General features: G+C 40.3%; 2 protein-coding genes across 4 annotated transcripts in view; both read right to left on the bottom strand.

Annotated features, from left to right (window-relative positions):
* LOC117028243 (HIG1 domain family member 1C) overlaps positions 1-25,966 on the bottom strand; it is a 44,327-nt gene that overhangs the window by 4,303 nt on the left and 14,058 nt on the right. The window contains exons 1-3 of one of the 3 annotated variants that reach the window (XM_033116595.1): positions 12,109-12,467; positions 11,266-11,395; positions 6,348-6,482 (exon numbers count right to left, since the gene is read on the bottom strand). In XM_033116595.1, coding sequence (XP_032972486.1) covers positions 6,348-6,482; positions 11,266-11,395; positions 12,109-12,201 — 358 coding nt within the window. In that variant the 5' untranslated portion in view covers positions 12,202-12,467. Of the gene's footprint in view, positions 1-6,347; positions 6,483-11,265; positions 11,396-12,108; positions 12,468-25,966 lie in introns of those variants that run through there. The other 2 variants (XM_033116592.1, XM_033116594.1) reach the window with 2 other exon arrangements.
* LOC117028244 (40S ribosomal protein S27-like) lies at positions 23,897-24,162 on the bottom strand. Its single transcript, XM_033116596.1, has one exon. The coding sequence runs from the start codon at positions 24,149-24,151 to the stop codon at positions 23,897-23,899; it is 255 nt and encodes an 84-aa protein (XP_032972487.1). The 5' UTR covers positions 24,152-24,162.

The raw sequence follows: 25,966 nt of genomic DNA, 5'->3' as shown, positions 1-25,966 counted from the left end.
CCCAAAACTAGCCCACAATTTAAAAACAAACAAAATACCTTCCATCTTATTAATTTTTGACTTGGACCATACAAATGGTTTCAGAAAAAAAAAATTTAAAAACTAAGAGCCGTTTAAGATCAGTGTAAATCTGAGCTTATGATGTTATTATGCCACCCTAAAGTTTGAATTTTGAAACATTGGTGAAAAAGGAAAATAGCTAGAGATTAAGATAAAAATAATAGGCACCTCAATTTAGGAAACATCTATCTGTTCAGTGTCTACTTGTACTCAGTAGTATCCTGAGGAAAACAGAAACTAATGGATCCAGTCCCTGCTTCTAGGGATTTACAATCTAGTGGGTGAAATCGCTATGAGTTTAGCAAACAGATGTATTTCTTCCCCAAGGTGAGGTCTCCTAGGGCCATGGAGAAAGGCGGAAGTAGCCTGAGGAACAGAGGGGCTGCTTCAGTGAATTCCAGGGATGTCAGTAAATGTTTGCACCCAAAGGAGTCAGAATTAAACTACAACTCATCCCGCCTCCCATCCATCTCAGTTATCAAGGCATCAGCTATCTAGTAGATTGTCTAAACTAAATCCTTCATTTACTTCAGTTTCCCTCCCTTTCTGACACTGCTTGTTAATATCTTCAAAGAGTGCATGGCGGATAAAGCAAGTTCTCACCTCAACGTGGTAGCAAAGGGAGGCAGGTGTCTGCAAAATTTTCTAAAGAAATAATGTGGTAACTATCACAGATGCATAAAATTCAAGACAAAAAAAGATTTAAACTTGAACAATTGTGGTATTTGTGGAAATAACATTCTCAGATTCAGAGAGAATTACAGGACTCATTTCCTTGTACTTCTTAGATACAGATAATTCTTCTCGCCTACCTCTTAAATGTTGGTCTTCTCTGGAGTTCTGATCTCAACTCTTTTCTCACCTCATTCACACATGTTGCTTCACTGATAAGCAAGTTAGATCTCTAAGTTAGGTCTCTCTTCTGAGTGTGAGACCCATATATGTTCATTGTACCATATGTAATATTTCCACATCCCATAGGGCGGTGGTCTCCAAACTTTTAAATGGTGCACAAGTAAATATATTGAGCACGCCCCTCAAGATGTGCATTTATTTATAAACAGTATAAATGTACCATGGTCAGTCTATATATTAGTAAAGCTTTTTTGTAGTTACGATAAAAATTTTTCTTTTCACATTCCCATGGATCTCCTATACATCTCCTAGGAGATGTACTCTAATTTGGAGACATCTGCCATAGGCATCTCAGTCAGTATAATGTAAGAGTTCAGGCTCTAGAGTGGATTGCCTGTGTGACTGCAAACAACTAACTTAGCCTCTCTGAGCCTCAGTCTCCTTATCTGTAAAATGAGATAATAACAGTACCTACCTCACAGAGTATTGTTGTTTAATAAAGACTTTGGTCTTTGTGCAGAGTTCCTGGTATAGATCTAAAATGCTTGGAATTTCCCAAGTAATTGGAGTGTCTTTCTTCAGGAGCCCTTTGGATCATACCTGAATTTATGCTAATCAGATGACTCATTAGGTGGGCTCTTAGGTAGCTTCAAGATGTGGCTAGTCAGCCAGAAAGACCAACCAGGTGGCCAGAGGGTTCTTAGACCTCCCGGTAGGGGAGTAGGTCTGGAGATTGAATTCAGTCACGTGGTCAGTGATTCAATCAACCGTGGCTACAAAACGAAGCCCCAATAAATGCTCTGGACACTGAAGCTCAGTGGAGTTTCTTGGTGGGTAAACACGTTGATATGCTGGGAGGGTGACATCCCTGATTCCATAGGGAGAGGGCATAGAAGCTTTGAGCTTGCGACCCTCGCAGGCCTTACCCTATGTGTCTCTTTTATTTGGCTGGTCCTGATTTGTATCCTTGTATCCTTTGTAATAAAACTGTAATTGTAAGTATACCGCTTTCCTGAGTTGTGTAAGTTGTTCGCATGAAGTAAACCTGAGGGAGTCTGGGGAACCCTTGAGTTTGTAGCCAGTTGGTCAGAAGTGCAGGTGGCCTGGGGACTCCCAAAGGTTGGGGTCTGAAGTGAGGGCAGTCTTTCTGGGAACTGTGTTCTTAAACCTGTGGCATCTGACGTGAGCTTCTGGTGGTTAGCATGAGTGTTGGATTGTATGGGAGTACATAGTTGGTGTCAAAATAGGTATGAGGATGAAATGAGATGATGATACATAACAGCACTTAGAGTGGCTTGCACGTCATAAGTACTCCTTCAGTGTTAGCTCTTATTGTTTGTGCAATATGCTCTCCTCCTACCAAACCTGTTTTTCTTTATATTAGAGAAAGGCGGACCTTTCCATCTGGTTGCCCAAACCACAAACCTAGGAATCAGCCTTGATTCCTCCTTCCTTTTCCCAATCACTTAGTTGCCGAGTCCTCATTATTTCTAGAATCCATCTCCTCTCATTTCCACTGCCTTAATTCAGATCCAGTTCATCATCTAACTTTTCTGTCTTTTTTGCTCCCCTCCTTTGCAAATCATCTCTAATCATTTTCCTTTTCCTCTTAACGTTTTTTTTCATGATGAAATATAATATGCCTGGAAAATAGTACATAAAACTTAAATGACCAGATTAACAAGTAGTTGTAGAGTGAACACCTGTAATAATGGTTCAAGAAATAGAATATTGCAGGCGTCCTAGAAGGCTCCCGGTTTCCTTTCTGACCACATCCCCTTCTTTTCCATAGGTAACCACTGTTCCGAGTTTTCTGATAGGTTTTTCTTCCTCGTTGTTTTAGTGTGACAATCTGTTCAACTTCCCTAAACAGTTCCACATTGCCTATTTCTGATCTTTCTATAAAGCAGGCATCTTTCTAAACTGCCTTTCTATGTTACTTCCTTTTAAACCCTTCACTGGCCCACTTGTTACTCCTCAGATCACAACCATGAAAATCATTTGGAGATTTGTTTTATATCAGTTTAGCTACGCTTTAGCTGTTTTCCAGCATTCCCTTCCCTGCATAGTTCTGGGTTAGTTTGGCTCATGAGACCCTTTGCTTGAAACTCGAAGGTGAATGTGGAAGCAGCAGCTGCCATATCCTTTTTACATGTGGAAGGCTTGGTGCAGGGCACACGGCCCTACTCCAGCTGTCCATGTGGTGGTTTATCTGTGGGCACATCTTGCTGTTGCTGGGCAGCAGCATTCAGGGTCACAGATCCTCTGGCTCCTTCTGCATCTCCTCCCTTATCTTCTCTAGCTCCTAGGCCAGGTGTGGATTAGCTACACGATAGAGGGTGCGGCTTCTACAGGTCACAGCATAATCAAAGTTGGAGTCAGTAAGAGACTGACTCAAATTCCTGTCTGTCTTTGTGGGTTTCTATGCATCCTTGCAGATTCCGGTTTATTTCTCCTTCCCAACTGCTTCCTTGCTAACTTCAGGCCCCAGCATGAGAAACATAAGCAACAGGCCTAACATGGACAGTTTAACCAGCTCCCAAAATTGCTTAAGATCCTATTTCTATAATAAGTCCCTTTGTATATATCATCTCGAGTAGTTTGGCTTCTCTGATTGAACCCTGACTGATACAGCGTTTGGTATTGGCAGCTTCTAGAGGAACATAACCATGAGGATAGGCCCTTTGAATTGGTTCTGGATTATCTGGAATTGGTTTTCGGGTCTAATTAGATTTTTAAAAATGGCTATTTCCCCCCAGTGGTGACGATGTCACTAGCATTTCATGGCATGCAATAGCAAAACATTTGTTTAAATTACCGCCTGTAGATTCCTTTAATCGGGTGCCTATAGAAAGCCAGGCTTTGGGTGATCAAGTATTTACTTCCATAGAATATGTAGTGGAAATAAGGAGCATCATAAGCTGGGTTATTTCTAAGTGTGCAGGAGAACTTGGGAAAACAAAATGAGAGGCTCAGGGCTTTTAATTCCTAGCTCCAGGTCCTCTGAGGGACCTGAAAGCTTACGATTTTCCAAAAACAAACTCTTAACTCTTGTAGTCCTGAGGCAGCTGTGTTTGAAAAACACACACAGGAACTAATCTGAGTGGCTAATCACAACACAAACTCCCAACCTCACCAAGTCTCTTATGTTAAAACAAGGGCATTGCTTTGGAAGGAGTGGGGCACTGACAACAGTGTTGGGGACGTATGAGCAGATTTCAGTGACACTGGGTCCTTGAACCCCTATTTTTACTGAGCCTCCTTTGCCAGTAGCAACGGTCCTTCCATCCGTGTCTGAGAATGACTGAAACTTGGACCAAAAGAAAATCTCCACTAAATGGAGTTGAAACGCCAGAACTTCCTTGGTATACTTCTGTCACACTGGGGGCAGCAGGGGTGGGGGCTGTTGGCATCTAGTGGGCAGAGGCCAGGGATGCTGCGAAACATCCTGTAATGCAAGGACAGCCCCACAACAAAGAATAATCCAGTCTAAAATGTCAATGGTGCTGAGATTGAGAAACCTTGCCGTAGAGGAAGGTATCCAAAGGCTTAGGGAGATTGGAATGTTAGAGTAGATTTATCCTGCTCACTCACCCCCTAAATATCTACTCCCTTCACCAAGGCTGATAAATACATTGTGAAGGGAGCCCTGGTGTCCCTGCAGAGTTTTATGGTGACTATTTTCTGTAAGCCAGAAATGACAATGGGAACTGCTGGGCTCCCTGAATTCAGTGGGGATGATGAAGTCCTGTGATGGTAGATGTCATGCAGCAGCATTTACTTGACAAGGACAAGGAAAGCATGATTACTGTCCTGAGCAGCAGTCAAAGCAGTAATCAGAATAGTCTAAGCCACCAAGATCTTGGCATTGGCTAATTGATTGTCCGACTAGGTTTTATTTCTGGGGAAAAGCGATAGTAGTTCTGCTTCTCTCAGCAAACTGATTCACCTACTATACCAAACTGTAGAGTTCCACTAATATGCCATGCTTCTGTGCCTTTGTTATTTCCTGTGCCTAGAATGCTGATCTTCTTCTCTGCCTACTTAATTCCTCCACATACTTGGCTCATAGTACAGTTTATATCTCTTTTTTTTAATTTGGGAATATTGGGGGACAGTGTTTTTTTCCAGGACCCATCAGCTCCAAGTCAAGTCATTGTCCTTCAATCTAGTTGTGGAGGGCGCAGCTCAGCTCCAAGTCAAGTTGTTGTTTTCAATCTAGTTGTGGAGGGCACAGCTCACTAGCCCACATGGGAATTGAACCAGTGACCTTGGTGTTATGAGCACTGTGCTCTAACCAACTGAGCCAACCGGCTGCCCACAGTTTCCATCTTTAGAGAAGCCTCCCCTGGACTCTCAGCCCTAGTTAAATGCCCCTCCTTGGTGCTGGCCTTACACAGCAACCTGTGCTATCTCTGTCATAGTACCTATGACTTTCTATTGTCTTCTGTGCTGGGTCTCTCTCCTAAGGAGACTAAACTCTTTGAGGGTAGGGACTAAGTCTTATGTCTATATGTCTAGACCAGCTCAGTGCCTTGCAAGTAGCAAATGCTCAATAAATGGTTGCTGAATGATGAAAGTGAGGGCTGTAACTTTGTAGTAAAGTTTCTTGTATTTTTTTCTAGACTCGCATGTCACATGTAAAGAGTGCTTACTTTATAGACTAATAAAAATAAAAATTTGCCTGTTGCTAAAACTTGGAATAAAAGGAGAACAAGGCTATTAGACGTGTGAGCTCTAAAAATGTTTTCTTCCCAGTTAAACTACTTTAACAGTGATATTGGCTGTTCAAATAGGCTGGGAGCTATATTGCTCTTAGCTAAGCAATAAAGGCTGGGGTCTATAGCTACTGCTTTTAGCTGAGTTATGTAGGGTACGGACTATTCACTCCTCCTTTTATTATTGAGGATAACAGAACGCATAACCTAGTTCTCTACTTTTTTTTTTTTTTTTAAATTGAGGTGTAATTGACAAATAACATCATATTACTTTCAGGTGTACAACATAATAATTGGATATTTATATATATTGTGACATGATCACCACAATAAGTCTAGTTAACATCTGTCACCATACATAGTTACAGAATTTCTTTGTCTTGTGATGAGAACTTTTAAGATCTATTCTCTTAGCAATTTTCAAATATGCAATACAGTATTATTAACTATATCACCATGCTATACATTACATGCCATAACTTATTTTATAACTGGAAGCTTGTACCTTTTATCTGTTGGGGTTTTTTTCAGTGCTGAAAATATTAAGAAAGTAAGCCTGTAATTGGGCAGCAACCTAAAGATCATTGTTTTTCTTACCATTCCTCCTCCATTGTATCGTCTTGACCCGATATTCATCTTCTAATATGAATGGATAAAGTAAATACAAATACTCTCAAAGACAGCTGAACACAAGATACAAATTAAGTAGGTTACCTAGAGTCACAGCTCCCACAACAAATCCTTGGGCAGCAACTCTCATATGAATAAGATGAATGGATATTTTCTGGTCTTTTCTGTACTTTAACTTGTAAAGACCGTAAGACACCACAGTCATAAAGCCTGCTATCCCTGTGAATCAAAAAAGGAGCGGTTACATAAGAAGCAGGCTAGAATTTCCATGAGCTTAGACAATTGAATAAAAGACTGTCCAAAGCATCAGTACTTTGAAGATAAGCAGGCAAGATACTAACGCATACTTTAAAAAGAACCATGCCAGATTTGATCCACGAGACTTAAAAATGGACCCATACTATTCATGGATTCAATATTTGCAGTTTTGTCTACTCCCAAAAAGAAAAACCTGAACCATACAGTGTAATTTGTCTAGTCATTTCTAATTTCGAATGTGCATGCTTCAAGGCTTTTATTTGGGGCAAGTCACTTACTGAGTGAACGAACCAAACAGCCCAGCATCTATAGCTTTTGAGTGTTTGCCTTTACTCCTCTCTATTGGTTATCAAATAAGGATTAAATCTAGTAAAGTGATAAAAACTTGAATCTTCTGTAAAACATGAGATACTAAACTTTAATGAGAGATGAAAAGGTATAAATATTTGCACAAGAGGTATGTGACTCCGGGAAGAACTGTGATTCTAGAAGACTCCAGAAGCCCATACAAATATTTCTTTATTCCCTACAGATGTTAAGGGTGAATATACTGCTGTGACAATCAAAAGTCTATGCCATTGGCTCTGAAACAGAAAACTGATCAACTGAATAGGAAAGGTTCTGTAAAGAAATTTAAAATACTGTGAGAACTCAATCCGTGACAAATCAAAATAACCAAATAACAAATAAAGGAATAATTATTAAATAAATATCATTAGTACAATTTATTGGTTATTAGAGAACTAACTTGGATTTGTATCTCACATCAGATCCTACAAAAAACTTCTGGATGGGTTAGAATTAAATGTGGGGAAAAAAATCAACAACAAAAATGAGAAGAAAATAGAATAGCATATTTATAACATCTAAAAAATAATAAGGTATCCCAGACAAGAAAAAGCTGAAGGAGTTCATCACCTCAATTATTACAAGAAATGTTAAAAGGACTTCTTGGAGAAGGAGAAGAAAACAAAGATCAAAAATAAGAATAATAAAGTAGCAATAACTACATATCTATCAACAATTACTTTAAATGTAAGTGGATTAAGTTCTCCAATCAAAAGATAGGGTGGCTGGATGGATAAGAAAATAAGACCCTGCCTTATTTTCATACACTGCCTACAAGAGACTCACCTGAGATTAAAAGACACACAGACTAAAAGTAAAGGGATGGAAAAATATATTTCATAAAAATGGAAACAAAAAAAAGCTGGGGTAGCAATATTTACATCAGACAAAATAGACTTTAAAACAAAGGCTATAATGAGAAAAAGAAGGACCCAGTAATCCCACTTCTGGGTATTTGTCTAAAGAAACCCAAAACACTAATTTGAAAAAGACATATTTATCCATATGTTCACTGCAATATTATTTACTATAGCCAAGATATGGAAGCAACCTGGGTGTCCGTCAGTGGATGAATGGATAAAGAGAAGGTAGTACATAATACAATGGAAAATTACTCAGCCATAAAAGAGAATGAAATCTTGCCATCTGCAACAGCATTGATGAACCTAGAGGGTATTGTGCTAAGTGGAGTAGGTCAGACAAAGACAAATAAAATACAAAATAAATGAACAAACAAAACAAACTCAGAGATGCAGAGAACATTTTGATGGTTGCCAGATGTGAGGGGGGTTAGGGGGATGGGTAAAAAAGGGGAAGGGATTAAGAAGGACAAATTGGCGGTTACAAAATAGTCACAGGGATGTAAAGTACAGCAGAGGGAATATAGTCAATCATGTAATAATTACCTATGGTGTCAGATGGGTACTAGATTTATTGGGGTGATCACTTCCTAAATCATATAAATGTCTAACCACTATGTTGTACACCTGAAACTAATATAATGTTGTATGTCAACTGCAATTGAAAAATAAATTATTAAAAAAAGGGGTGGGGTAGACTTAAAATGACAAGGACAAATGCTATATTTTGACATAGGAATAAAGAAAACGTTTGCATAATAAAAGTATAGGTCTGTATTTTGGGTTCTCTCCTTTATCCTATTGATCTATGCTTCTTTCCCTCCCTACACTGTCTCAATTACTGTAGCTGTACATTAAGCCTTAATATCAGGTAGGGTGATTCTTCCACTTTATCCCCTGCTTTTTTTAAAAAACCTTTTTAACATTCTAGGAGTTGTGCCTTTCCGTATAAATTTTAGAATAAGCTTTTCTGTGTCTACAAAAATCCTTGTAGAGATTTTGATAAGAATTACCCTAAACCTATAGATCAATTTGGGGAGAATTGACATCTTTACTATATACTGAGTCTTCCAATCTGTGAACACACAATCTGTACATTTATTTAGGTCTTTGATTTCTTTAATTAACATTTTATAATTTTCAACATACAGATTCTGTCCATATTTTCTTAAGCTTATACCTAAGCATTTACTTTTCTTTGGAGTAATTGTAAATGGTATTATGTTTTTAATTTCAGTTTCCATGTGTTTGTTAGTATATATAAATGCAATTGATATTTATATAGGGTAGCAAGTTTGATTAACCATGTGGCACATGTATGTCTCTATAGGTGAGTGAGGTTCTATTTATTCTTTTAGGCTCCATGTACTAAGTGGAAATAAGAATCAGTAAATAATAACATACATATATATGGTTTATAGGCTGATTAGCAATAAATGAAATGAAAATAAAACTGACAAATATATAAAAACAGCAAAAACAACAAATGATGATGGTAGGCACATTTGAGAAACAGGTACAATGCTGAAAGCTTTGTAAGTTTAGCTAAATCTTTATGGAAAGAACTCCAGAAATCTATAAGTGATATTAAACTGACTGTGCTTCTTGACCTGGAAATTCTACATACTCCAAGGAAATAAGCAAAAGAAAAGTGATGAAGTTGACACAAAAACTAAAAACAACCCAAATGGCCCAAATAGAGGAAAAACTGCCATAGCTATAAAAATATTAAAATTATAGGAAGGACTAATACACAGAAATGTACATAAGAAATGTTAAATGAAAGAAGAAAAAACAATCTACCAACACAGTTTAAAAACATATAATATATACACAGACCTTAACAGTGATCATAAGACGATTTTAAAATAAATAGATTATAATGATGGAAGTTGTTAAAGATAACAAATAAAAATGTCTTGTAAATTATCTGCACAGGACACTCCATTCTATAGCAAGAAATACAGATATTATTATAACAACAATAGCCTAACAAACTGTTCAATAATATATACTCAAAATTTATCATTATTTTTCTAGCAAAAACTCGGCTCTCTTCCCTTATCAAATCAAGGTTCTGTTCTTACTTAAATTGGTTTTGCTTTTTTTAGAGATTAAAGTCAGAACCTTTATACTGTTTTCCATACAGTGTCTCTGTAGTTTGTATATAATTGAATTTAGCTGGAAACACTTTTATCTTTCTACTTTAATCACCCTAAATGTCTCTGGAAAAACAATGTAATTTACAACAGGCACAGTGATTAATCTGTGTTCATTATTGTGATCTTTTCAAGCGGCATTGAGTTCTTGAATTGTTTTCTAGTTAAAAATGCTAAGGAAGGTGAATAAATAACTCTAAAATTATATGTTTTCATTTCTTGTGGGTGCCATTATAAGTCTTAATCAAATTAAATGAAACTTCCAAACAGACTATTACTATAAAGTAAAATTTTGATTCTTGTTGATATGTGAATAATGACACTTAGAAGTTGCTAGATTTGCAGTGACCCTTAGTGGAAACATGAGTTATACTTATTTAGAAGGTTTTTATAAAATTAATCACAAACTTATATAAGTCTGATTTACATAAGTTATTTTAAAAGTTTCCAGACAAAATTAATACAGGGAAAGAGGCATGGCTGTAATCTACAACAATAATGCTTGGGGCAGCTGAAGCATCCAACAGAGAAGAAAGAGAAAGCTTAGATTTTAAAAACTTAATATTGGTGCTCAGATTTTGTGGGTTTTTTAAAAAGCCCACATACATGTAGCATTTGTTGAAAATATGTGTTGGGAAAAAAAGAGACTAAGGTCTAATTATAGAACTCCAGGTCTAATTATAATACCACTTCTTTAATCTAGAGATTATTTAACCATCAACCTCAACATCTGGAACACATCAGGAAGCCAGGAAAAGGGCCACTGAACATGAATGCCACAAAGTTCATGCTCTCAAGGGTACAGGCAGGCCCCTGTCACTCAGAGCTTCTTACTCTGAATTGAATCAGTCTTTTTAAGCGTGGGTATCTAGCTTCTAGGGCTAGAGAACATCAGAAGCAGAAGTGGTTGATGGTACCCGACAATAATGGAAGACAGAAAAATCTATAAATCTCAGACACAAGAACTTAATGGTTGGAGTTACTGAGGACAAAGAGACAACTACGTCTCCATGGTCCCTAATAGACCTCCAGGCTGCTGCTGCTGGTCCTGAGTCATCACAGAAAAGTTAAGTCCATTCCATCAATTCCATTTACGTGGGCTGGGAACCAGTAATCTTAGGTAGATCTCGAATGAAGATTGGTGAAATAGCATAAAATCTCATGCTTCGTAATAAGAATAGCTAACAGTTATTGGGGATTTACCACATACTAGAAACTGTTCTGAAAGTGTTACTCATGCTTCGAGGGGGTGAGCTTCAATGATCTGAAAAAAAATTACATAAAACGTTTCAACTCTCAAAGATAGTGGGTAAAGAAAACGTTAATGTGTTATTATTACAAGCAGTTTTCCTGTATCCGGTCAAGGCGTGTACTCACCTACGGGAACAAAGGGGGAGTCTCTAGATTTCCTGATCAGTCGGGATAGTTGGCCTTCGTCCTCATCTGCTGACCACTGATTATCTGAAGACATTTTTTCCACTGGTAACAGTAGGGGATAATGTGGTTTCTGTGAATCGTTAAAAAGAATCCATTTACCCTCTCCCCATGTACCCTTAATTTTGTGTTCTTCTGTCTTCATTTACCTGTGTCTGCTCAATTGAAATAAACAGTCATCTTTCCTTCACCCTTTTCTTTATGGGATCTTTTCATTCATTTTTTTTTTGGAGGGGTGAGGGGAGGTAAAAGAAAAATAACATAAAGAGAGGTAATGATAATCAGAGTCCATGAATACAGAGTGAAAACACAGATCATAATTGTGTTTTTCAGTCTCTTCACTGCTTAGCATTTGAGATCATTGGGAACTTCAGAATTTCTTCCACAAACAGTAAGAACACAGAGTTTCTTTTACAGAATATCATTTTAAAGAACAATGGCTCTGCCAACATAGGCAAAAATACATCCAGGTTTACAAGTAAGGGGAGAATGATCACTCCATTTCTGCAGAATGTGCAGGGCGTTATAAAGTCATTGATCTTTACCAAGCACCTACCATGCGCCAGGTGCTATACGAGACAATGGAAATAATCTTCCTTGTCTACGCAGGATGAATGAGGAAACTTGCAGGAGCAGCTATAATCACAATCAACATGTTAAGCAGCACCTCAGTCTGTTATCCGTGCAACTCACTATTTTCACCTCAAATTTCAAATACAATGGCTTCATCCTACGTATCAGCTTTCATCAGAAAACGTTACCCGGTAAGCGGCAGAAGCACAGTACCTTTGGCGTACCCCACCACCTGATGTCTGTCTCCTGGTGTTCCTTGAGCAGGCAGCAGCAGATCAGAACAGGCTTTGTAAAGCTGAGACACATTTACACTCAATTTCCAGCTAATTGATAGATAATGGAAGAGCCCGGAAACACCCCTCCTCCAGGAGGAGTGGCCGGCTGGTATTGGCCAAGGTTTCCACAGCCCCTGCTGGAAACAGCAGCACCTGGACCACAAACATTAGTCTTTTAAAGGCAACATTAAAGGGGGGCGGCCAGATGGCTCAGTTGTTTAGAGCAGGAGCTCTGAACAACAGGGTTGCTGGTTCGATTCCCACATGGGCCAGTGAGCTGCGCCCTCCACAACTAGATTGAAGGACAATGACTTGACTTGGAGCTAATGGGCCCTGGAAAAACACACTGTTCCCCAATATTTCCCCGCTGTGGGGACAGAGTCCCAGAGAGCAGTTTCCGGGCTCTCGGCCTCACATGGAAGGGTGCTGACTTGGGTAGTAGATGGCTGTCAGCTGTAGCCGGTTGGCCAGTTGGCCGCTGATATAACTGCCGCGGCTGCGTTGGTTGGTTGGTTGGTTGGCAGGCAGAGAAGTGGACAGCAGGTTGCTGGTCGTGTGGATCCAGCCTCCAGTGAGACTATCGTGGAATGACTCCCCTATGTATGGCTCTGTGGGTGTTCCTTTTTGGCTTCACCATATCCTGCGTTCTTATGTGGGGAGTGGGACCAGAGACCCCGCATGACAGTGGTTTGGTGGTTGCTACTTCGCTTCTGTTGTGACTGGGCGCCTTTGAGCACCCTGAGGCTTCGAAGTCCTGGCCTACTGCCTCCGTCCAATTTCAGCTGCAAAGACTGCAGGATGAGGGCGGAAGACTAGGTAGCATATGTGGTTTTTTCCTTATAACTGTTCATTTTCAAATAATTTCAGCCTTACAGAAAAATTTCTTGAATGGCACAAAGAACGATGTCTGGTACTCAGATTCTCCTTTGTGAACATTTAGCCACATTTGCTTTATCATTTTTCTCTAGAGATGATTCCTTCCTTCCTTCCTTCCAGTTATTTTGTAGAGTGTCTCTCAATTTGGTTTTTTTCTGATGCTTTCTCAATGTTAGATTGAGGTTATGCATTTTGGGCAGAATACCATCAGTGATGTTGTGTCCTTCTTTCTGTGTAATATCAGGAGGTACATAGACTCAGCTTGTCTGGTGGTAGAAACTGGGTAGACCCAGTATTATGCTGATAAATGTCTAAACTGGTCTCCAGGGGGAAGAAAGCTTTGATTTGTATCACTTGCTGAGTTCCATGGTGCAAACACTCCCTCCATGGTCAGTTTCAAGCTACTGTCATATCATCAGTGAACACAAAATTGGGAAGAGGTGTGCCTCTTCTGAGTAGGTGTGTCGGGTCTCGCACACACTGCTTTGGTCCATTGGTTGGATTAAGGTGATGTCTGTAAATTTTAAGTGAAGTTACTATTTTTACCTTTATAGTTAGTATTTTGTGAGGTGTAACTTTAATGTTATACAAATATCCTGTTATTTATTGGACTTTTATCCATTAACTTCAGCATCCATGATGATTGTTGCCTGAATCAATTACTGTTGTGTTTGCCAAATGGTAATTTTCTAAACCCATCATTTCTTTCATATTTTTCAGTTGGCATTCTACTATAAGGAATTGTTTTCTTTCCTATTTAACTATTCATTTGCATCAGTTTGGACTCATGAATTTATATTTTATTCAGTAGCTTATAATCCATTACTATAATTATTTATTTTGATGGTCGGATTGTCCCAGATTTGGACCCTGTGAGCTGGCTCTTACGTCCTGTTGACATGACTCCATCATTTTCGAACAGTTCTTTATATCCTGGCATAATGTGCTGTTCTAGGCTGAGCTTGTTCTCTTTTTCCGGCAGCCCTGAAATCAGCCATTTCTTCCAGGAGTCCTGATTTCATTTTATTGGAGAATTGTATTTAGAAACCAAATTCAGGGCACTGGAGATGCTTATTGTTACTGGAGTATCATTACTTCTAGGCCCTCTCAGCAAACAGAGTTAGGATTTATATCTATGCCTGTATTTCTATTTCTAAATATCTATCTATGTTAGAACCATCAGTTCATAGTAGTATCTCCAATTTCAGTCCAACTCCACAGGGTTCATTCTAGTCTTCCCCTTTTCATATTTGTGATTCCTTTCTCTGAGAGAGGCCTGACTCCCACTATGCTTAATATATTTATTTAGTCATGTGCTGCATAATGACGTTTTGGCCAATGACAGAATGTCATACTCGTATATGACGGTGGTCCCATAAGATTATAATGGAGCTGAAATATTCCTATTGCCTAATGATGTCATAGCTGTCCTAACCTAGTGCAATGGATTAATCACGTGTTTGTGGTGACGCTGGTGTAAAAAAACCTATTGAGCTGCCAGTCATATAAAAGCATAGCTCTTTATATAATACTTGATAATGATAAATAAACAACTATGCTACTGGTTTATGTATTTACTGTACTATACTATACTTTTTATTATTTTAGAGTGTACTCTTTTCTACTTCTAAAACAAAAGTTTGCTGTAAAACAATATGCTGCCTTACATAGGTAGCCAGCTTCATACATCTTGTACTTACCTTGCGTCTCTTCATTGTATAGTTTTCTCTTGTGCTTGATTTAATCTCATGTTGTTTTGTCCAGTAAGACACTGTACAGGCTTGTAGCCCAGGAGCAATAAGCTGTACCATAGAGCCTAGGTGTGTAGTAGGCTGTAACATCTAGGTTTGTGTAAGAGTACTCCGATGTTTGTACAATGATGAAATCACCTAATGAGGCATTTCTCAGAACGTATCCCCTTTGTTAAGCGGTGCATGACTATGTTTGCTTAACTGTAGAATATACAAAAGTAATTTCAGAATTTCTAACCAATATCTCTGTGAAAAATAAGTCTATTAAATATTTTTATAGTTTTTTTTTGTCAGAAGGAATACAATCGAAATAGTGTCTTCAGATCATTTGGAGTGAAAACATGTCCACACAAAAACATGTCCACACAAATGTTTGCAGCATCATTATTCACAATAGCCAATAAATGGAAACAAACAGCATATTGTGATATATAAAATGTGATATGTCCATACAATGGAATATTATTTGACCATAAAAAGAAATGAAGTACCGATATATGCTGCATAATAGATGAATGTTGAAAATATGCTGAGTGAAAGAAACCCGTCACGAAAGACCACAAATTGTGTGATTCCATTTATAGGAAATGTCCAGAATAGGCAAATTTATAGAGACAGAAAGTAGATGAGTGGTTGAGTGGATGAGTGGTTGAAAGTAGATGAGTGGTTCCCCTAGTTCTGCAAGGCAGTGGGGAAAGATAGGAAGTGACTCCTACCGGTTACGGACTCTCTTAAGAAGGGTGGGGGGTTGATGAAAAATGCATTAAAAATAGATTGTGATGATGGTTGCACAACTCTGAATGTATTGCCAACTACTGAATTGTATATTTTAGGTAAATTGTATGACATGTGAGTTATATCTCAATAAAGCTGTTTGGAAAAAAGCTACTACTTGGATTGATTTTTTTCCCCCTGCGTCAATGTGGTTAGTATTCATTTGGCAAACAGGTGTTTTTTATTTTTCTATTTTAGGGTCCCCCCCATTCTTAATTTTATGTAAGACATTCTTTTCCATATTTTGTATAAAACATAAACATGGTTCCAAAAATCAAAACTATTCAGAGGGTAATGTGTCCCTTCTCTCTCCCTTTACTTCTACTGTCCTCCCACCCACTCAGTATTGATAACCAATCCCACTAGTTCCTGGTTTATTCTTCCTAAGTGTCTTTTTGCAAAAATAAACAGATAGATATGTATTTTCTTATTTAGCCTTCTTTTTTACAGAGAAGGTACTGCACTATAGTTTTAGCTAACATAGCTTTTGTTTACTTAATGTCTTTGATATTAGATCATATCTCTTCATAGAGCGCTTGCTTCCTCATTCAGCTTTATAGCTGCATAGTGCTTCACTGTGCAAAATTACTAGTTTATTCAAGTCCTCGTTTGTATGAGCCTTGAGCTGGAAACAGCAAACAAGGCTACAGTGAGTAACTTTGTGCATATTTTCATATTGTTGGAAGTGTATCTTCAGGGTAAATTCCTAGAATTGGGATTGTTGGTCAAAAGGTAAATGCAGGCACAGTTTTGCTAGATACTGCCAAATTCTGCAAGAGTTTGCATTCCTATAGAAGTGTCTGTTTCTGCAAGCCTGCCCACCAAATGTGTTGTTGGGATTTTGAAGTCTATGCTGACCTGATATGTGAGGAATAGTATCTCACAGTTTTAATCAGCATTTCTTGCATTGTGAGTGAAATTGAACATATTTTCATATGTTTATTGCATATTTTAAAAACATTTTGTGTTAGGTTTCGTAATTTTAAAGTTGTGATGATTTTGGGGAGGGTTGGAAAAATAGCCTCAGACTCATCAAAGGATTCTGAGTCAAGGGATCATATGGCAAGGCTCCAGAAATAGAAATTATAATTTTGACATGGGGAGATTTGTTAGAGACACATGTGAATTATCCTATAAAATGCAGCCTACTTTTCCTTTTGAAACCTAGAATGTAAGAGACAGCATTTTGTCCCTTTGTATCCCTCATTCAATTCTTTCCGCAGCTATTCTGCCATTCCACACTGTTCTCATCTTACCTCTATGTTAGACCAGTTTGGTGCCTCACTGATGGTCCCATCATCATCTACATGTTTCCTTTAGCCTTTTGTTCCTTTTCCAGTCTAGCTGATGTAGTGGGCAAAATAAGGCCTCCTCTCCCACTCCCAGAGATGTCCACATCCCAATCCCCCAAACCTGTCGAATGTGTTACATTACACGGCAAAGGGAAATTAAGTTTGCAGATAGATTGAAGGTTGCTGACCAGCTGGCCTTGAGATGGGAGATTGTCTTGGATTATCTGGATGGAGCCAGTGCCATCCCAAGGGTCCTCATAAGTGAAAGGGGGGGAGGCAAGAGAGTCAGGTCAGATTCAGAGAGAGATTTGAAGATGGATGAAGGGATCATGTGATAAGGAATCAAGGTGTCCTCCAGAAGGTGGAAAAAGCAAGGAAACAGATTGTCCCGAGGGCCTGCAGAGGAAACAGCCTTGCTGACACCTTGGTTATAGCCCAGTGAAACCCATGTTGGACTTCTGTCCTCCAGAACTGTAAGATACGACATTTGTGTTGTTTTATGCCACTAAATTTGTGGTAATTTGTTAGAGTAGTACTAGGAAACTAATATGGCTGACGTGCCCAACATTCTCCCATACAGCCAGTCTGCCCCAAAGGATATAAGAGGGCAGAGAGGTAAAATTGGGGATAATAACTCTGTTGAAATCCCACTAAGGGAAGTCTGTAGGAATGAAGAGGACTAAGGATGGAATCCTGTGGCAGTAGAAGGCAGCAAAGGAGGCTGAGATGGAGTAGCTAGAGAGAGTTGAGAAAACTCATGAGAGGGGACGGCCTGTTGGCTCAGGTGGTTAGAGCGCAGTGCTCATAACACCAAGGTCACCGGTTCGATTCCCACATGGGCCAGCGAGCTGCACCCTCCACAACTAGATTGAAAACGACTTGACATGGAGCTGATGGGTCCTGGAAAAACACACTGTTCTCCAATAAAAATTTAAAAAAATAAATGATATAAAAAAAATGTTAGGAACCCTATCCAGTCCCCAAAATATTAAAAAAATATAAAAATTAAAAAAAATAAAAGGAAGACTCACGAGAAAAAGATGCCCAAAAGGCGTGGAGGTGGAAGAAGATCTCAAGAAGAAAGACCAGAAGTAGACATTACACAGCTCCTCCACAGGCTGAAGCGTTCATATTTAAGAAGCAGCTCAATGGCGAGAGGGAAAGAAGGTAGTAATTTTAGGGGAAAGCAAAGCTAAGATTATTGGGTGTTGTTTTGTTTTTACTGGGGGAGGGTGTAGTGGATTTTTACTGGAGGAGGGTGTTTAAACACGGGGGAAGGAATTGTTAGACGGGGAGAGTGAAGGTGCAAAAGGAATGTGACTCGGCAGGAGCAAGACCTGAGAGAGGGCTCATCTCACAGACCCTGGGAGGGGACCACAGCCTTAGGTCAGGAGCGGGGACCTGTGAGGTTCTTCAATTTCTGTTCCCAGGGAATGGCTCTCAGTCAAGTTTTTTTCTTTCTCCCATGTGGAACGAGTAGTGATGTCACCTGCTGAGAAGAGAATGGAAATGAGTTTGATAAAGGTTTGGCCTTTGTGGCAGCTGAGGGTAAATGACAAGATTTCTGAGCAGCACTGAAAGTCTCATGGGTTTTGCACTTTCTCTTGAGGGTGGTGACAGAGGAAGCAAATGGCTAGTAACTTAACAAAGGTTGAGTGCTGCAGATACAAAGATGAGTTAGGACACGTACCCTGTCCTTAAGAAGCTTTGAGTCAAGTAGGGGGAGACAAATGAATAAAGCAACAATGAGTGTACATTGAGAAAGGAGGAGGAAGAGGCATGGGCCTGTACGAGCATAGATAAAGGACCTACAAATCAAACTGAAGAATTAAAGTTCTTTTTGGAAGAATGGGATGTTTTAGAGAACTAGTAAATTTTAGGTGAAGAGAGAGGAGTATTTCAGGCAGAGAGCACAGCTTGTGGAAAGGCACAAAGGCCAACGACCCAAACAGCACAATGTAGAGAAGCCGGAATGGGAGTGGCTTGAAGAGGATCCAGCTGCCAGGCCACCGGGGCCAGACGACCAGAGCCTTGTATTTTAAGCTAAAGATTTTGAACTTTAATCTGAAAGCCATGAGAAGCTATCAGAGGATTTCAGGCAGTAAGTGGTTTTTCATTTAGGCTCTGGGAGCAGCATAGAGGGAATTGGAGGGAATGGGGCTCTATTGGGGCCAGTTAATGCAAGTAAGGAGGCATGTGTACAGAAGTAATGGAGGAAAAAGGAAGGCATACTGTGTTTTCCCGAAAATAAGACCTAGCCAGACCATCAGCTCTAATGCGTCTTTTGGAACAAAAATTAATATAAGACCTGGTCTTATTTTAACATAAGACCGGGTATACTATAATAATATAATATGTCATCAAAATGTTTTCCTTTCAGTATTTCCTTTATCTTTGGGTATAAAAAGAAGTCATTGGGAGCCAGATCAGGTGAGTAGGGAGGGTGTTCCAATACAGTTATTTGTTTACTGGCTAAAAACTCCCTCACAGGCAGTGCCGTGTGAACTGGTGCATTGTCGTGATGCAAGAGCCATGAATTTTTGGTGAAAAGTTCAGGTCGTCTAACTTTTTCACGCAGCCTTTTCAGCACTTCCAAATAGTAAACTTGGTGAACTATTTGTCCAGTTGGTACAAATTCATAATGAATAATCCCTCTGATATCAAAAAAGTTAGCAACATCGTTGCAACAAGTTCGCGAACTTAATTGTCAAACCTCATATATTTTAACATTGCAGCCTTTGCTTTTTTAAAAAAGGTTTTTAGATTTCTTTGTTCCTAAGCTTTGCTGGACAATAACATTGAAAAAACTCTTCCTCTGGCATCAGAGTTAATAATCAGTTCCCATAACCTGAGAGGTGAGATAAATATGACCCGAGTGCTGCTTCTATTACAGTCTTAATACTACCTGCTTAACTTGACAGCTAAAAAGGGAGCCAAGATTTGAAGGATTTATTTTTATTTTGTTAAAGATTTTTATTAGGGGGCAGCCGGTTAGCTCAGTTGGTTAAACCGAGCGCAGTGCTCTTAACAGAAAGGTTGCCGGTCTGATCCCCACATAGGCCACTGTGAGCTGCGCCCTCCACAACTAGATTGAAACTACTTGACTTGGAGCTGATGGGTCCTGGAAAAACACACTATTCCCCAATACTCCCCATTAAAAATTAAAGAAAAAAGTTAAAAAAACTATATCTAACATATATTAGGTACAGGTGTACATCATAATTATTCAAAAGTACCATCTAGCACTATGCAGTTATTACTGTTGTGGCTGCTCACTTGTGGGTTGTGAAAGAATTCATGAGAGAGGCAGAAATACAGAAGGAAGATTAATTAAAGTGCAAGGAGGCTTAGCTGGGAAGTCTGCTGGAAAGTACTGCCTCGAGTCTTTGTTTCATCTGAAGTTTTATAGTATTTTCTAACCAGGATGTAAATTGCTTCGTCCTGTAATGAATCTTCTGTTGAGTTCCGCTTTGTTCATCGCTTTGTTCACCGGGATGGGGGCAGGTATGGTTAAACTGGTTATGCAACCTTTGCATATGGATATAAATTTAAGTTGGAGCCCGACTGGATCCCCTACAAATGCAAAACCTCTTCCAGGTCATAGGGCCAGCCCTGGGCTGAAGTAAACAGAACCATTGAAACTGGTCTGCATAGTGAATGTCAAGTAGAGTCATTAAGGTTTGGCATGAGGGGAGGAAGGCAAAGAAAAGAAAGCAAACTTTCAAAAAGTGCCAAGCTAAAATACGCTTGTTAAATTGAATAATATCAGAGGTCCAAATCTCAAAATAGAATATATTATGCCACTATTACAGTCCCGTGTCTTATGTTGCATTATTGATTATATTCCCTATGCTAAAGAAGTGATCACCATACTAAGTCCAACAACATCTGACATTGTACCACACTGTCACATTACTGATCTTTTCCCCTTTTAAATTTTTATGTTAGAGTTGACATTCAATGTTATTTTATATTAGTTTCAGGTGTACAGCATAGTGTGGATTTGAGGGACTCAGAAAAGTATGTCTACACCCACAGCACTCCATTTAGAAGTCATTTGCAGCAGCTGAAGCAGGTGCATCTCATGTCAGGGCCAAACTTTTTATTGTTAGGTGCAAAAATTAGAGCTTTTTTTTTTTTTTCAATTGGGAAATATTGGGGAACAGTGTTTTTCCAGAGCCCATCAGCTCCAAGTCAAGTCGTTGTCCTTCAGTCTAGTTGTGGAGGGCGCAGCTCAGCTCCAAGTCCAGTCGCCATTTTCAATCTTTAGTTGCAGGGGGCGCAGCCCACCATCCCATGCGGGAATTAAACCAGCAACTTGTTAAGAGCTCGCGCTCTAACCAACTGAGCCACCCGGCCTACCCGCAAAAATGAGAGCTTCGCCGACTAATTTTTTCATGGGAGATTTCTTTAAAAAATATACTGAATCTCCAGAAAACACTACAGTGTATAACAACCATTTGATTGGAATTCCAGGACCACATTTATAGATGTAAAATATCTTTTCTGATAGAAAAGTAAACTTCATTCTGTTCTCACACACGCTTACGGAGATGGAGCGCTGACCAGAGTGAGGGGCTGTGGGAAGAAGCTCCACTGCTTATGACAAACAAGTACACAGGTTGCAAAGCACCTTTTGCATTTATCTCATTGCATCCTCGCAGGATGCTCGGAGACGGCGGTGGTGTTATCCTGGTACACTAAGTGAATAAAATATCAGTGAGATGCAACGACGACATTTGGATTCAAATATTCTGACTGCAAACCCCATGCTTTTCCCACAGGACCACAAAGCTGGGAAAAGTGTTGATGAATCAGTTGACAGATGGCCCTAAATGCAGAGTTGAGTGACTTCAATTCAATATTATGCTTAGTAGATGCCTTCATGATTTTGAATTGGGGGAATGACCAGATTAAATAGTTCGGGAAATTATGAGCACGAAGACAGGGGTGAGGGAGGCCAGTGTGAAGCATTTTCTGGCACGAGAGTTATGATTTGGATCAGATACTGGTGCCTGCCTAGGAAGCCACTTCTTTGTACCCCAGGAGAGTTGTTTGCTGAGCTTCTATTTTTGCATGTTATGCTAGTGGGGGTGAACTGAGTGAAAGAACAAAGAAGACTAAGTTGCAAAAGGAGTGGTTTTCTATTATTATATTGTATCGATAAGTATTATTGATTGCTGTGCACAGACTTATTTTTAAGGCCTGATAGGCAAGACACACCACCACAAGCCGGGATGAAGGGGTTAAAGAGTTTTATTACAAAGTGGAAGTAAGTAAGACAAGACAGAGATTAGGGGATATATCATCATATCACTAACAAGCAAGGAGGCAATTCATCATACCACCAGGGCCCAGTCAATTAGACTCGTAGAAACAGCACCGGCCCTTCATCAGCGTGGGCAAAATCCCAGTCAAGTAAAGTCATCAGCACGGGCGGAATATCTTGCAGCAGCCGAGGCAGCCAGGGAACAACGCCTACTGCTGTGCCTGCCTCGGCTTTCTGGGGTTTTGAGGACTTCACTAACAACAGCGGCAAGGAGCCAATAAGCATACGTGTTAGCAACACGAGGAACTGGTCTCGGATCTGGCTAGGAGCCGGGGCCAGTCCTTGGTACGAGATTAGATGTATCGGAGCTCGGCCCACCTGTGCCAAGGCGAAGGCCAGGCTCCACATCCTGTAAATATTTTCTTGGTCCTTGGGAGGGTAGCCAATCCTTCCAAGGCCAAGCACGTACCCCAGCCACTGTGAGAGTTTACATCCCCAAATGTTCCCAGGCAGACCTTCATATATTCTATTCCTTACATATATTCAGATGTACTATCTCTCCCTCACTTTAGAGCTACTTTGCTGTCATATCCTTGAGCCATGCAGTCACTGACAAGTTTCCACATAAATGGCTTGTCATTGCAGCCACCCCCATTTAATCTATAGATGTGATCATCCAGGTGTTAGTTCTCAGACTAAGATGGTGGCCGTGCAAATGCAGCAGAAGTCTCCAACTGAGAGCTATATAGAAGCAGAGGCAGGGCTTGATGATGAATTAATCAGTAAACACTGAGCACCTGCAATGTTTGGCATGTAGAAGAAAGGAAGAAGAGATTGGTGGTGTGAAATCACACCAGTAGGCCTTAGTGAGTGCTAAGAGATTTCTCAAAGAGGAAGCTTCTTGAAACAGCCAGTGAATGCTCTCTAGAAGGGCATCACTTTATATGGTGCTTGGAAAATAATCATAGATATGGAGGAAGTTGGAAAGTGTTGCTTAGTTAGGGAAGGACTCAGTGAATTCTGTTTTTGACATGTTAAATTTTAAATATCACAGGAATGGCCAACGTGTGAGGTTTAGGAATCTTTTTCACATAGGTGACGGTTCACAGTCTGGAAGTATTAGAAAGGCTGAAGGGTTTAAACACAGAACGAATGAGTCATTCACAGTGAAATGGTGGAGAAAGGTGGAGACAGAATTACAGGAACTTTGATGCTGAAGACCTGGAGAAGCAGTTTGGTGTTGGGGTAGGCCTGGGCTTCCAAGGCAGGTAAACTACATGCGAAGCCCACTGTGTGACCTTGAGTAAGTCACGGAACATCCACTGGTCGGCTTTGTCCTTTGTCAGATGTAGATAATTATACCTGCCTTGTAGAATTATGAGTACTATATAAAATAATTGTGTAAAAAGTTGGTGCCTGGCATAAAGAAGGCACATAGTAAAACAGAAATTTTTATTATTAGCTATTAGAGTTATGGAATAAAAGAGTCATTCCAAGGAGAAGGTTGACATCAGGGTCAGATACATTTTAAAGACTGAAAAGGACGCAATGTGAGTTAGGACTATGCAACATGAGAGATTTTCACTTTTTTTTTTTTTTTGCCCATGACTAAAACTTTATTGAAAAACTGACACCAAAATAGGAGAGATCACTGTTGTATACTTACAAAATTAAATGTAATTACATTGTCTTATTAGATTAACTAGAATTACTGAACCATAAGGCTTTCTGTGATATAAGAAATTCAGGAAGTTGCGTGCATCATTAGTGTTGCTTTCTTCTAAAAGAACACCCTTTTGTGAGTCTGGCCTTGCCTCCTGTCGGCTGGCACAGCACTGGTGAACAACATACACAAAGAACCACTGTCTCAGCATGGCTGAAAACCGTGGTAATCTTGTAGCAACCTGGACATTTCACATCCATAAAATAAGAATTTGGACTTTGAACCAGCCGTTTCTTTTTATGTCTCTTCCTTTCCTCTTCCAAGGATGGATGTAGTAAAGCTCTAGGCAAAGGCATGTTGATCTTATGGCAAGACCAGCCTCAACAGATCTCCGAGATTTTTACTTTTACAAATGGTAAACCGTGAATGGTGATTGTTAGGCACGTCCGGAGGAATGAGTTGTGGGAGACCAAAATTGTTCTATTAGAATTTATTTAGCATGTTTGAGTGGCGGGAGCTCAGGTTAGAAAAGCCATAACCTTCAGAACCTTAATTTTTACTGACAAACAAAAGCAAGCAACTAGCACTTCACTAGCAAATCCAGGAACATACTGTGCAACCTTCAAAAGCATAGGCTTTTGTAATATAATACAAGATATATTTATTGGGCCAGCCCGGTGGCTCAGGTGGTTGGAGCTCCATGCTCCTAATGCCGAGGTTGCCGGTTCGATTCCCACATGGGCCAGCGAGCTGTGCCCTCTACAGCTAAGATGGTGGACAAGGGCGCTCCCTGGAGCTGGGTGAGAGCTGCTGTGAGCAGCCACCGAATGACCAGCCCGGGGGAGCCCAAGGCTCATAACACCAGCATGGGCCAGGGAGCTGTGTCCTACACAACTAGACTGAGAAACAACGGCTTGAACCAGAGTGGGGGATTTATCACGCATTGGAGGTGGACACCTCGGCATCCTGTGGGTGGCCCCAGGGGCAGGTGAGAGAGGTTTTGGAGAAGTTAAAAGTCCTATGTGTAAAGGAGTTAGTCAGAAGCAGACGGGAGGGTTACGCTCCCATGGAACTCTCCAGGAGAAGGGGAGCCTCTCATTCTGGGAGGAGTTTAGTGCTTGGATCAGAGAGTGGTTAGTAATGGGATAAACCTTGATATGAATATTGTATCTACAAGGTGTTTCGGGCTTGGTATGGCACAGATCCAGCGTCTAGTTAAATTTTCCCCTGCGGGAAAAGTGCGAGAGGCAATTATTAAAACATTGTCTTCCCAGTGTGTCTGGGGGAGGGGAGACAGTAGAAAAGGGGGAGACAAAGGGGGAGTAAAGCTGGGGAGGATAAGGGAGGGCAATGGTGCATTTTGACAGGCCAGGATAAAAGGATTTGGGGATTATGGAGGGAGTTCCAAGTAGTTCTTAATCTCAGTTGATGTATAGCACAAAAAAATCCCCCCCGTCAGTTTGCCAAAGGCCAGTTCCCAGACTAGTTCTGAGATCCTCTCAGATGATATCATAGACTTGCCCAGCCGGTACCTGTGAAGTCTTGTCATTCATGTGGTCTGTTGCTTACGTGTTGTCACATTTGTATTCCCCGTCCAAGTGCAGGTATAAATATCTGGCCAGGTATTTGGCTGGGGTCACTCTGGTTGGTCCAGCTTCCATTGTTTCTGTTGATCTAAGTCCAGGGTTGCTGGCTCTGGGACACTTTTGAGCCTGGATAAACCCAAGAAGGTATCCCTAACAGTTACCTTCTGTGGGGGTTGTTAGGATGACCTGATAGGCTGCTTCCCATCTGGGATGGAGGGGGTGGACTTTGTCTGGGAGAGCCTCCCAGAGGACCCGATCTCTCTGTTCTAGAGGAGTTGCTGGAATTTCAGTTCCAGCCAGAGGTTTGGGGAGGAAGGTATCAGCATGGTAGTGGAGAAGGTGCCGGGTGAGAGAAAGGGTAGGGAGGTAATCACCCAGGACAGGTGAAGAAGAAGGGGGTATGTTGCCAAGGAGGAAAGGGCAACCATACGTGAGTTCAAACGGGCTGAGGAAAGTTGGAGCGCGGGGGGCAGCGTGGAGGTGGGAAAGCGCAATAGGGAGGAGGGAAATCCAGTCCCGATGGAGCTCTAAGGACAGCTTGGTTAGCTGAGTTTTGAGGGTAAGGTGAGCCCTTTCTGCCTTTCC

Source organism: Rhinolophus ferrumequinum, chromosome 10, assembly GCF_004115265.2.
Source record: "Rhinolophus ferrumequinum isolate MPI-CBG mRhiFer1 chromosome 10, mRhiFer1_v1.p, whole genome shotgun sequence".
In the NCBI taxonomy this organism is placed as follows: domain Eukaryota; kingdom Metazoa; phylum Chordata; class Mammalia; order Chiroptera; family Rhinolophidae; genus Rhinolophus; species Rhinolophus ferrumequinum.
Note: the sequence above shows the minus strand (reverse complement) of the source record. Positions and strands in the feature narration are given on the sequence as shown.